This window comes from Chlorocebus sabaeus, chromosome 15, assembly GCF_047675955.1.
Source record: "Chlorocebus sabaeus isolate Y175 chromosome 15, mChlSab1.0.hap1, whole genome shotgun sequence".
In the NCBI taxonomy this organism is placed as follows: Eukaryota; Metazoa; Chordata; class Mammalia; order Primates; family Cercopithecidae; genus Chlorocebus; species Chlorocebus sabaeus.
This window is the reverse complement of record NC_132918.1, coordinates 56,331,435-56,345,002: the sequence shown is the minus strand read 5'-3', so window position 1 is coordinate 56,345,002 and position 13,568 is coordinate 56,331,435. Positions and strand designations below refer to the sequence as shown.

Genomic DNA, 13,568 nt, shown 5'->3' with positions numbered 1-13,568 from the left:
GGATTTTTCATTTTCTGTATTTCTCTAAATATCTAATTTATGAATAATCTGCTTAGGTGAACCCTGGAAAGTTTCTGCATGTATATGAATATCAAGAAATACATATTTATATACATTCAAAATAAAAGAAAAGTAGGCTGATAGGCATTTTTGGTAAATTTTTTTCTCCCAGTATAAAAATAAATTAGGATTGACTTTAAAATTTTCAAGTTAAACAAGATTCAATGAAAGAAACAGTGCCTTCATGTTCTTCAAAGGCATGTGAGCCATAGAGTGGCTGAAGCTAACCTAATTATGTTTTCTTTAATGTGAAATAGCTATTTACCCGACATTCCATTTGCATCTCACCGTCACATTCAACTGGCTGGGACATTGATTTTTTTCTAAGGCTTCCTTTGAACATGAAAGTGTTTTTCCTGTTTCTCTCCACTCCCCACCTTGTGAGATCCATGATAAGAATGAATCAATAATTACATTGTTGGATAAAAATGAATATAAATTTTATTGAAAAACAACACCAGCAACAACGTGGGGAAAGCATACTTAACAGCCACCGGCCCACACAACTCAATGCACACATTATGAGAAGTAATCACCTCTTTCAATTGCCGACTACTTACTCCAAATGAAAAGAAATTATAGACCTAAGATAAACCGAGGTGGCTATAGAGGCACACCATCTTTGAAAATTTTGCCAATAGCAAATGATGTAGTGATGCTGTTAACTCTCTGTTTGCTGCAGACAGACCAGGATATCTCAGGAATTAATTGGTTTAGAGAAGAGAAAACCCACTCCTTCTAGTGAACATGGCATCTAAAACCTCAGACCACTGGGAAAACTTTTCTCCTTTTCAAGTCCTTTGAGAAGAGGATTTCACAAACTTTCTTGGCAACTCGTCCCTCCTGCTTAACAACAGGAAATAGTTCTTTATGTCTAGCCGAAATCCTTCATGCTTCAGTTAGTCTATTTATTTCCTTTTAATCTCAGCAGGCAGTGAGGAGGCTGTCCTGGTAGGACAATGTAACATATGGGGAACTCACAATAATCATAATCGGATTGAAAATGGAGTCCCGCTGAGCTGGTGGCACTTCTGAAACAAGCTGGAGAGAAGTGAACTGCAGTCATGGTGGTAGTGCCTCTGCCCACCACTCCTCCACCCTCGGTTCCCTTCTGCCCTGTGGCCTGGGGGCTGCCATCCCGAGAATTGCAAGCAGATACTCTCTGAGTTTGATCAGTTCCAATCCTTCATTGGTACAGTAATGAGTGTAGTCACAGCTGTGCCATCCAGTCCTACGTCCAGTGCTTCTGTTTCAAGAAGTGATTTCCAGGCAAAACCGTCCCATCACATCCCTTGTCTTTTCAACACATCAGGTTGCCCCCCAGGATGCCCTCACAGCTTGTGCGTGACAAAGATGTCCTCCGTGTACCCATGAGGAAGCGCTGAGAAGCCACGAGAAAGCACCTAGTGATTTTAACATAAACATTTCCACAGCATTTTCAAGTTCTGCGTAAAAAGCCGGGTGATAGAGCGGCCTCGCGCCGTACAGAGCCGGCAGCTCCGCGCTTCGGACACCTGGGGGCGCCCGTGCCATTCCGCCGGCGACTGGGACTCGTCGCCCGGGAAACAAAGATGGGGATTTGAAGAAAAGCCTTCAAAATGCAACTCCGAATGTCTACCCTGAGCAGCATGCGTGTAAAAATTCATGAAGATTAGATTTCATTTCATGTATTTTTACTTCAGTGGAAAGAAATGCAGGTGATTTTCTGACTGCGCTTACAGCTGTCTTTACAAAGGGGGTGCCTGGTTAAATGAGAGGGAGGGGCTTGCCGATGCCCTGCGGTGCTTTGAGAGGCGGGGCCTCCCTCTCTGGTGCTGGGGACAGCTCCTATTTTGCTGGGTGGCATTCTCTGCATGCTCCAGGATGTATTGATTAATTACATTACATATTGAAAAGGTATGGGGTCTCCTGCAGGACTAGGCGAGGCAGCCAGCGCGGGGTCCAGTGAGTGACATGCGTCATCCAAGGCACTTACTATTTTGATGAAACAAACACATTTCTTTCAGCCCATAAAATCAGAGGTGTGCAAGAAGGCTGTTTTCAGGGTGTAAACTCCCCTTGTTTCCCTGTGGTGGTGCATAGCTGTTATGCCTCCGGGGCCTTTGTGCATTTTTCAGGTGTGAGTGACACAAGGCTGGCTGGGTGGCCTCGGTGGCAGAGACTGCGGAGGGCGCAGGACCAGCCTAGGAGAGTTCAGCCCCCCAGGGGCGACACCCCTTGTGCTCGATGCCCCCGTTCTGTTGGATGATGGGCACCTTTGTGAGCTGGCTCTGGGCTAGGCCACCCTGCTGGGTGGCAGTGAGGACTTTTAGGGGAGGGATCCCGTGGGATAATGAACAGAAGTGTCCGGAGCCTGGATCTTCAGTCAGGCCTGGGCAGGGGAGGCTGCTGCCACCTGGCAGTTTCCTCACCCTGTGCTCTGGATGGCCAGGCCCCCTTTGTTCACCTCTGTAGCCCAAGCATCTGGCACTTACCAAAGCACCCCATGGACATTTGTTGGATACAGGGATGTGAGCGTGAATGCCACGGAGGAAGCTGTGAGGGTCCCAGCTGGCCCTGGCTGTGGCTGAGCCTGGAGGCCTGAGGAGGGGCAGTAGGGAGAGGTACCAGGCAGTGCTGGCTCTCAGGGGTGGGGGGCACTGAGACAGCCAGGGGTCATGGAGCTGGAGAATCCAGGACTTCGGCAGGGAGTGTGTCTGTGTGCCTGGATGGTTCTGCAGTAGCCATGTGGGGCCTCTCTCGCCTTTCCCTCTCATGTGCCCTCACTGAAGCCAGCCTTTCCTCCGTTACCATGGCAACGGCAGCCTGAGGCGGTGCTGAGGGCCAGCTGGGCAGCCGAGGCCTCTCAGTCTGGCCTGAGCAAGCAAGGGCCCTGAGCTGTCCCCATGCAAGGTGAGACTGGAGGGGGGTGTCTTCTCAGAGAAGGGAGGAAAGGAGATGGGATGGGACGTTTGCTCTGAGACAGGCACAAAAGCTGCTCCCGTGCAGCTGGAAGTCTTCCCAGCCCTGGCTTTGCTGGTAGAGACGCTGGGGGCAGGCAGAGCCCTGTTAAGGTGTGAGTCTCCTCGGCATTGCCCATTGCCGCACTGCACTACTCATCTGATCTGCGGCCAGGTCCTTATTCACAGCTATCCGAAAGACTCCCCAAGGGCCTGGCCAGCCTCTGGAGGCTCCCTGTGGAGGCGGGGCAGGGGCCTGAAACCCAGGCTCTGCGAGGGCCTGGAGCGCACTCCAGGCCTTAGACTGAACTAACTACCCTGTGCAATCAGAGCAGAGCTGGAGGTCTTACACCCTCAGACACAGGCTGCAGCTCTGCCGACAGTGTCCCTCCCACCTGCACAGCCACAGCGGGCATGGGCTGCTCTTTGCTTTGGAGTCTCCTCACAACTTTCTGGTTGTCACATTCCTGACTAAGGGACGGTGGAGATCATCAGCTTCCAGCCAGCTGTGGGTCAGCTAGATTCCTCACCACACCCTTTTACTAGGGCTCTTGAAGAACAAGAAGTAGCTAACGAAGAAGCAGCAGGATGCGGAAGATGATCAGGTCTGGGAGGAGAAGATAGTCCAAGATTCCCTGGAGGCCCGGAGCTGTCGAGAGGCATGGTGATGTTGCTTGAAAGGGGCTCTGTGATTCAAGGACAACTCAGCCTTGCAAATCATGTCCCCTTGGGCACGGAAGATAATTCTCTAAGCATCATGTGAAAAGCTGTCAACCTGGGCAATATCCCTGCTTTCCCACATCAGCCCTACAACAATAACAACAACAACAGCAGCACTAACACGAGAAGGGGCGTCTGGATGCAGGTGTACACTTTACAATACCTTAGATTTACATAGCACCTTTTTCTTCTAAAGAGCCACTGCTTCTGTCCCCTCAGTCACAGCCACACCTGAGTGAAGCCTTCGGAACACAAAGATCACAGCTCCTGTTTCAGAGGAGGGACACTGAGGCAGAGGCCTAGAAGGGATTTCATGCAGACTCAGTGGCGTCCAGGGCTCCCTGCACTTCCCTTGAGCCCTCCCTGGGGAGGTCTGGCTTGGCCCTTTGGGAGGGTAAGCCCGGGGCACAGGCCTTACTGGGCATTCACTTTGTATTTCAGGATGTAGGAGTAGAAGTTGTGGTTGGCATTCTCCAGCACCATGACATAGACTTCCTGGCAGCCAGCTGTGCTGCAGCTGCCCTCCCAGTAGCCCTCGTGGTTCAGGGTCAGGGGCCATGTGTCCTGCCCCTTTACCAGGACTTTGGCAATACCATGCAGCTTCAATTTGAATGGGATGTTCCGGTTGGCAGGAAGCACACCCGACAGAGGCTCCAGCAGCTCATTGTCCTGCCCCCAGTTGCCAAAGCTCTCAGGGAACATGGGCCAGTTCACCTTGGTGTTGGCACAGCATAGGAGGTAATTAAAGACGAAGATGTAGTTTCCTGGTTCCTGCCTCTTCTTGACAAAGATCTTGAGGGCAAACTTGCCGGCATGGGGCAGCTGGACTTTCAGCTCGGTCCGCTTCTCCCAGTGCAGCTGGAAGATGTAGCGCCGCTGTGTCTCCTCAGTGATGGGGCCATCATCCCCGTGGAGGGAAGCCAGGACGTTAATGCCCTCCTCCACGCTGAAGCTGATGGAGCAGCGCCCATCGCTGGTGTGGATGATAGGGTCAGGGTGGGAGGGCTTCATGATGCCCATCTGCTCCGAGAACCAGCTGGGGCCCACGGGCTGGTGAAGCTCAGCAGGCAGCTGGACACCCATGTCCACATAATTGCACTTGAGTGTGTACTCCAGCACTGAGCTGTAGATGTCGGAGTTGCCCTTGGCAAAGATCTGCAGCTTGTGAGTGCCCATGGTTGGAGGGTACACCTCCAACTTCATCCCATTCTTCCTGAGGCTCAGCAGCCCATGCTCTTGCTTGCCGTTGAGCATGAACATGAACAGTGTTGGGGCACAGCTCTCAATGGTGACCGTGGCCTTCCCGTTCACTGTGGAGAGAAAGTCGAGGTCAGCAGAGATGGGTCCAGCATGTGCTGATGCGCTGGTAAATGTTTAACAACTGTCTCCCTGGGAGAAAAACGTCTTGACTTATAGTGCTTGCCTATTTCCATGGTGTCAATACTTTGACCACAGTCCATTTCAAGCACCCAATATGACTCCACTGAGCGTGGCAGCAGCCAGTGGCAGCGCACTGCTGGAAGGGTTCCCTGCTCCCTTCAGGTAGTTTTCTTTGAGATAAATGAAAGCTAAGGGACCTCTAGAAAAATTTGTCCCCAGTGGTATGTGTGCATCCTGCCCATTTGATTCACATTAGATGAAGGTTGCCTGTGTCCAGAGGGGGTCATGGGGCAGAAGGGGCACCTTCTCCCCCAAGTCTCAGGTCTAGCTTTCACCTTGCTCCCTCCAGCATCTATCTAAGTGTCAATGCTGTCATGTCAACACATTGTCCTTAAAACTAGTGAGAATGGGTTCACTCCCTGAGACTGTGCACAGGAGGTTGGGGTGGGGCAGTTCCCTGATCCCCACTTCCCCCACCCCATGCTTCTCACATAGGTGTATCTTAGCCATGTTTCAGGAATGGGTCCTGAAAAGTCAGTGTGTGCACAGGAGGGTCTTTTGCAACCCCCACACTGCCACACACCACCCCCCCCGCCGCCGTCTCTCCCTTTGCTCTGCAGTTTCATCTTCATCTGTCCTGGTCATTGATTTTCAGGGAGAGTTGGTCAGTTCTCTAGTCTTTGTAGCCTATGAGGACCCACCTGCCTGGTCCTTCCTGGCTCCCAGGGCCACAGGGAGGGGCAGTGGCTTCTCTTAGAGCCTGGCCTTACTTCTCTCAGAAACCGGTCATCCGCTCCCAGCCCCAGCAACCTCCTCAGCCCTGTTCACAGTTGAGTGCACAGGAAGGGAGGGGCTGTCTGATCCACATCACCAGGAACGTTCCCCTAGCTTGGGCTCTTGGTGGGGGAGGCAGGACACTGTGCCTGGGCTCTAGGATAATGGCCTGAATAGACTTCCCATTGAATGTGCATTCCATGCCAACTCCCACCTCAGGAATGGGAGAAGCCCACATGGGCCAGCATGATGGGGAGGCTGCTTAGACAGCTCCTCTACCTTCTTCACAGCTGTTCTACCTCAAAAACTGTCCCAGCCTTCTCAGATACTGCCTACTTTGCACCTGCCCTACACTCCCATATGTCCACCCACTGCCTCCATTTCCCCTCTGCCCCTCAACTTTCTGGCACTCCAGTAACTTCCCTCTGCCCCCACCTTCCAGTGACTTCCTAATAATGAGGGCCCTCAGACCTTGGAGGACCTAGGCTGCTGGCTTCCACGCCTTCCTCCGAGTCCTCTCCTCCCTTTGTAACCCCCACTCTTTGAGGCCTGGCCCTCATCCCACTCTCTGAGCACTGCTTAACTCCAATGCCATTGCTTCCCCTTCTGTTACACTGAAATCGTGTGACTCTTGGTGCTTGAGTGCTATTTTATTTGTCTACTTGCTTTCTCTACTGCCTTCAGCCACTGCATGCCACATCTGTCCCATGGTAACCTCCAAAGGAAAGTGACCAAGATCAACAGACTTGTTATCTCCTCTTGGTGAAAACCCCCCTCTCCCCTCACTTCTGAACTAGCTCAGTGGGCAGAAGCTACCTCAGCTCCTCACTGCGCATGGCCCCTGTCCTGTTCCATCTCACAACTGGCTGTGAGTCCTGCACAGTGAGGCCCAGATCCCCCTGCGATTCACTTTTGATTGTGGAGCACCACCCAGCACCCCACAGAGCAGCCCCAGGGCTCCTTTGAAAATGTTTGCCTGGCTACTCCCGGGCTCATGGCAGAGCCCTGAAGCTGGAGACCCATGCGGAGGCCTGTCTCTTCCTGCCTCGCCAGTATCAAGCACTCTCGTAGATCCTCCAAGGCCACACCCTTCATGCCTCAGGGTCCTCCCACCCACTCCTCCCTCCCCACCACTTCCCCCAAACCTGGATAAGGCCTCGTGGTAATGTCCCGATGGCAAAGCAGCCCACCCGGACCCTTCAGCTGAGGCTGAGTTCCCTGGCAAGCTCTCTCCTAGCCCTGGCTCTCCTTCAGAGAACGTTCCACTGCTGTAATTAATCACGTGAGCACTTCTGTGTAGTGTCTGAACTCCTTGCCGGGCGGTGGGCTCTGTGGGGAAGGGGCCAACCTGCTTCATTTCCTGCCATGTCTTAGTGCCCGGTTGCGGTGTCTCACCCAGAGGGTTCTTGTCAAAGGTGTGTTGAATGACTGGGAAGACTTGAAATAAAGGACTGGTCACCCCTGCAGACCTCTGTGGGAGCCCACGGGCTCTTCCAGTCCCCCTGCCTCCTCCACCTCTCCTTTCTGCTCTGTGGCGCTCTCCTGGAGCCCGGCAGCTTTCCACCCCCTTATCTAGGTGCCCTCTTCCTTCCCTTCCTTTCTGCTCACCTCAGTTTCCCTATTTTGCTTCCTTCCCCTCCCCACTCATAACTAGCTACCACAAAGAAATACTCTGTAAATATGTATCAGATATATGGAATCATATTTAGGTTTAGATTTCTATAAATTAAGGAATCTGGTGTTTATATTTTTATGTCTCTTAAAAAGGCAAACTCCACTCAGTGGCATCAATTTGGTATTGCTTTGACCTGGTCAGTTCTTTCCGATGGTTCAATGGCCTGTGATACATTGAACAAGCCCTCCATCTATTGTAAGCGCAGAAAATGGATTCCCAAAGTGAGCAACTTCAGGCTGTTATTTCAGCCGCAGGAGCTGCCAGGTATTTGGAGATGGAAGAGTATGCAAGAGCTCAGCAATCTGGCAAAGGAAGCTATTGTGTGGTGGAAGGGACAAGTCAGTTGGAACTAACTTGGGGGCACCTGTGCTTCCGGCTGCGCCATTGCCCTGCAGTGTGGGTGGGAGCTCCCCAGGGGCTCCGGGCCACCCACAGGCACTTTGTGCTAATAGTCAGTGTGATCTCAGACCTCCTGTCCTGGGTGGATGGAGTCCCCAGTGGCAGAGACAGTGCTGCCAGGCAGTCCTTTGCTGAGGTGTGGGAGGCTGGGCTGACCTGACTTACAGGGCTCTGCAGTGTGCCCAGGCTGTGTGCCCAGCACTGGATCAGGTGCCAAGGCCTTGGAGAGGCATAAGAGACAATCTTCCAGGAAGGCCCTGCTTTTTTGTGACCAGTTCTGGCCCCCCCAAGGTAGCCCCCATATGCCTCAGAGTATGCAAACATACTCAGCTGCTATGGCTCCATGGTGAGGGTTGGGGGAGCAAATGTCAGCCCAGGCCAGCCATGGGAGATGGCTAAGCTGGGTATCCTATACTGCCCCAGGGGAGTGGGCTGGAAACCGCTGGGTCCCGCCTCCAGAAGGGAGGGGTACTGAGCCAGCCAGGCAGAGGTCTGGAGCCTGGCCCTCATCTAGGGGTGCCTGAGTTTGGAGGCTGGGGGCTTACTGTGTCCCCTCTTCTCCTCTGCCGCCTAAAACATGTCCATCTCTGTCTAGCTACTATGCCTATTCTCTTCTCCCAAGACCCAGCTCAGTGGCTACCTCCCTAAGGAAGTCTGCCCCAACTCTCTGTCTTGGGTGGGACTGCCCCCACCTGTCCTGGGAGACCCCTGCTGCTCCCCACCCTTGCTGGTTGGACCACCAACACCCAGATTCCAGCTCTGCTGAGGCCATGTATCCTCTCCAGCAGGAGTTGGGGAAGAGAACACAGCAGGCCAGTAGCTTCTGTTGGGCACCTGAGCCCAGAGGCTATGTGTAGCAGGGGTGACGCAGTCCTTTTCCCTGCTATGTGAGCTGAGAGAGACTCACCCAGCTAGAAACCACCCAGCCCTGGCTTCTGTGACAGGCCAGGCTGTGTGTCCAGCCCTCAAGTTCTAGGAAACCTTCAGCCTTCAGACACATCCCTTTCTGGGTTTGTGCTAGTGTGAGTGAGCTTCTGTCCCTGCTGATGTGGCCTATGGCCCTTCCCTGCCCTGATGGCCTGGGCTGCCTCAGCAGCCCCCACACATCCACATGCACACACGAGCTTTGTGCTAAGCTCACAGGCCATGCTCCTGGAAGGGCATGCCCTGAAAGCACAGTCTCAGGCGGGCTCCTGGAGGACAGTGCGAAACGCTCTATCCCTGCTGCTAGCACACTGGCACCTGCTCCGGGCTCACCTGTTCTGATCATGGAAGTCTCCGGGTGGGCACTCAGCATCCCTTTGTTGTAGAATTCACTCTTGTGATACATGTTGTTCTCAAACTGCCTCAGAGATTGAGGAGGTTTTAGCAGCTGCCAGTTCTTGTTGTCTGGGAAGTGGTCCTCGATGAACAGTGCAGGATGGGTGAGGAAGTAGAACTCATTGTAGCTGGAGCAGAGACAAACTGATTAGCAGCCAGCTTTGTGTAGAGGAGGCAGGGGCCCAACACACCCACCGGAGCGGTCCTGTGGACACCCTGGATGGGAAGAGGTGCCATCTCCAACTCTAACATGGGCACTGGAGACTCCTCCTCAGTGGATGCTTCCAGAAACTGTAGCCAAGGCAGGGTCTGAGGTCGCTTCTAAGGGAAGCCATAGTGCCCTCAGTGCCCTAGGGTGTCGTGGGGAAAATGGACTCCCTCATGCTCAAAGACAATCCGAAGTTCAAAGGGGTCAAAGGCATAGCCTGTGGAACACGCAGTGGGGTTGTGGGAAGACAGGGAGACAGAGCGCTTGAATTCACTGCCTCCATCTACCACAGCCTGTTTCTGTGCTGTGCAGCTGTGCTGGTGGGGACCTTTTGTGGCTCTCCAGGACCGACTGGAGTGCTGACTCTCTGGGTGTCAGTAATGGGGATCAAGAGAAGAACAGGGAGGCCCTTCCTGAGACGGGGGAGGCTTTGCTCTGCCTAAGAGGAGCAGTGTTGAGAATAACAGTGGTAAAGAGGGCATCTGTGAGTGCGTGAGCCCTGCGTGTAGGATGTGTGTGCACATGGCTTGTATTTGTCCCATGTGTGGGAGTGTCAAGATTTAAGCTGCAAAAATCAGACAGAGCACACTCATGTTTCTGAATAAAAAGGGATCTGAGCTGCTGATAGCATCATGATCCATGAAGAATATTGTATGTAGCCTCAGGTTAAGGCCAGGGTTGGCCAGAGCTCCAGAGGATAGAAATGCTCCAGTCCCCTGCACCCCAGCCCCCCGCCCCACTGTGCCTCACAATGACCCTGCACTGCCAATAGCTCCCCTTCCCCCAAAACCACAGCCCTTTCCTCAGAAATGTGATCTGGTCTCACTCAGACCAGAGAGGAGAAGGAGCCTGGTGTCTGGGCAAAGTAGTAAGAGAACATTCTGGCATTTGTGCCTGGTAATGCGGTCAATGGCCAAAGTCTGGAAGGGAACCTGCCAACAACTAAAGAAGGCTATTAGCCCTGCCTTTCCTCACATGTGACCTGGGGGCAAACGCTCCAGGCTTTCAGTGCTTTGGTGGAGGGAGTTACAGGGAGTCAGAGGGGGGTGTTTGTCAGTGGAGGGTGAGGTGACAAAAGGGTGTGGGTCCTCACAATTGGCCTGGAGCCAGCCCACTTCAGAGCCAGGGAGGGGTGGGCGTGGGGCCTCCTGGCTCTCCTTCCCCTCCCGCTTGGCCTTCTCTACCTGCTGCTTCATGCAACCCGGCACCTCCTCCACTTCCACCTGCCAGACGCCCAGCAGAACTGAGACAAGTACTTACAGGAAGGTGAATTTGGAGGTGGTGGTGTCCACCAGGCCGCTGCCCCAGGTGCTGTCCACCAGGTGCCATCTTCCCTCCAGGTACACAGCATTCCAGGCATGGTCAAACTCCCCCGAGAAACTCTGCCCTGTCTGGTAGCCGAAGCCCTTGGAGTAGCCAGGCACGGTCATACACTGCACTCCGGCGATCCTGGGGGCAGGACAGGGGGTCTGAGAGGAGGATCCTGCTGCGACTTGCCTCCAAGTCTGTCCATGGTCTCAGGTTTCAGGCATGTTTGCTGCCCATCAGTCCTCCCTGTCTATCCTTTTTCTTGCTTCTTGTACTCACATATAAACAGCCTTGAGGACTTTTATCTCTGGGCATGGGGGACAGGGAGATACAGTGCTGGCTGGTCCTGTCGGTACAGACTGGCTGCAGTCTCCGCTGTCTGCTCCTCCCCTGAGACCAACACCATTCAGATCACTTCTGAAATGTTCATCCCTAGAGCCTGCTCGACACGCTCCTCAAGCAGCTCTTCAGCAGGAAAAAATGGGGGCAAGCATGAGATTGGCTTCAAGAAAATAGGAGCCGGGGAAATGACAATGTTCCTGCAACAAAACCTACACGCAAGGGGTGAGCACAGCTGCTGGGAGAACCAGGGCACTCTGGACGTGTGACTGAAGAGATGAGTCTCGTGACACGCGTGAGATGTTGGGGGATTGCTGGTTGTGAGGGTACAGAAGCCAAGCCCTACTCCCCTGCTATTCCTCCCAAGGAAGCCTGCACAGGAACCCAGGGCAGGCAGTGGGTGTCTCCAGTCCTGGCCCAGGGAGGACTGGCCAGCTGCCAGCTTGCTCAGGTCTTACTGGTGGGCCTGTCCTTTGTGAATGGTGCAAGAGCCATCATGGTGCATTCAGGTCATTTGCTGACTGCCTGCCCTGGCCACAATTCTGGAGTCTTCTGTGGCCGCCCTGAGGGGAATGGAAACGCTGACCAGTCAACCTGAGCTTTGGGGTCCTTTTGACATTGTGCTCCCCACTGCTCACGGCAGAGATGGCACTGCTTTCTGGGAACCTGGGTGGGAAGATGGGCATGGGTCACCCCTGGGGACGACATAAAACTAGACATTTGGAGCTGAAACCCTGAGGCCCAGGCCTGGGCTGTGGGCACCAGCCCAAGGCCAAAGCAAGACCCTGGGTATCCTTTCATGGCCAGCTGGTCTTGCTCCTCAGCAGCCCTGCTCCCCCGAGGACAGCCAAGGGGGGGTACTGTGCAGACAATTTCACTGGTAGTCTGACCTAGGGACATCCCATGCTAGCCCTTCTAGGGCCTTTATGTAAATTAGAAAAGGTGCCCCTTCCTCAAGACATTTTCCTTGCACTCATGGAAAATTGGTGTAATAGATACACAACCTGTGAAACCGAGGATGTGCTTGATGCCCGTTTGATGGGGCTCCTTTGAGCACCACGCAGGCTGCTCAGTCCCACCTCAGTGCTGACCCTGTGCTCTACTCTGCTGAGCTGAGTCTGCAGACCAGGGTGTTGGTGGGACCTGTTTCAGTGAGATGGGCCCATGAGGGCGGGGCCCTTCCACAGACCAGGGCTCCAGCCTCAGTTGCTATAAGCAAGAGGGCCATGGAGCCTTCCAGGGTAATGGGGTGAAATGGCCATGCATCTACTATAGGAATGGGGGTAATCTTCCCAGTAAAAATGAACATGTAATTTAAAATTAGCAAAATATTAGATTAAGTATTACTAATATGTATCACTTGCTGAGAGAGTAATTGGGATCAAATGTGATGTCCTGAGGGTTAAGAGATTCTACTTTCCCTGCCCTCATTGTTTCTTCACATGCATGCAGTGAGGACGTGTTACAATGTCTGCCTTAACCTCTGCTCACCTGCGGAAAGTCCAGGTCACTAGTGCTGAGGTTCCTTAGGGGCTTGGAAGTTTTCCAGACCCCGCCCTTTTGCCTGCTGTTTCACAAAAGGAGGTTCAGGCTTCCTAAGCCCTCTAAGGAATCCCATGAGAACATACCAGCTGGGCTCTGTGAGAAGGCTTCTTGGAGCACTTGGGGGCATGGGGACAGACTGCAAGAGAAACTAGATCCTGGTGTCATGATTTTCTGCTGGCAAAGGCCATAAGCCACTCCAGGGCAGAAGGAGGCAGTAGCTGAGGAGACCATGGAAGAAAGGGGAGCAGGTGCAGCCTGCATACCTGGAGTGCCCTCTCCTCATTTCTCTGCAGTGCAGAGAGTGGAGGGTGGTGGGGAGTGCTGGGGGATGCAGGGCTGAGGGGGTTGTTCTCAGGATGAGGAAATCTGGATGTGTTTATAGTCTGAGAGGAAACAGCTAGCAGAGAGGGACCAGTGGAAAGCAAGGCCAGAGGAGTGGGTGGAGGTGTAGGGGTGGGATAAACATTCGATAGGAGGTGGGGTCCTGTCTACTCAGAGATTGGGTGAGGAAAAGAAATGTTGTGAAAAATACTTAGTGAGCTAAACAGGGCCCCTGACACAACGTGAACTGACAACAGCATGTCAGTCTCTCCAGTCAGTACGATGTCATGCCAATGCTGTGTGTGTGTGTGTGTGTGTGTGTGTATGTGTGTGTGTGTGTGTATGTGTGTGTGTGTGTGTATGTGTGTGTGTGTGTGTGTGTGTGTGTGTGCTGCCTGCATGCACAGAGAAGGAGGGGCAGGGAGCGAGAGGGGAAGAGATGGCACAAAAGGCACCTGGTCTCTTAGCAATGGGATTATAGGTGATTTTAATTTTTTCTTGAAACTTCTCTATATTTTCTAAATTTTTAATAATGATTATGTGTTACTTGGAGAATTGGAAAAAAAACCATAAATACTAC

The 13,568-nt window shown here is 53.1% G+C and overlaps 1 protein-coding gene across 4 annotated transcripts in view; it reads right to left on the bottom strand.

Moving 5' to 3' along the window:
* Positions 1–475: 475 nt before the first annotated feature.
* KY (kyphoscoliosis peptidase) overlaps positions 476–13,568 on the bottom strand; it is a 50,573-nt gene continuing 37,480 nt past the window's right edge. For all 4 annotated transcript variants that reach the window (XM_008009062.3, XM_008009064.3, XM_008009063.3 and 1 more), the window contains 3 exons: positions 10,736–10,924; positions 9,205–9,395; positions 476–5,029 (listed from right to left, as the gene is read on the bottom strand). In XM_008009062.3, coding sequence (XP_008007253.1) covers positions 4,134–5,029; positions 9,205–9,395; positions 10,736–10,924 — 1,276 coding nt within the window. In that variant the 3' untranslated portion in view covers positions 476–4,133. The remainder of the gene's footprint in view (positions 5,030–9,204; positions 9,396–10,735; positions 10,925–13,568) is intronic.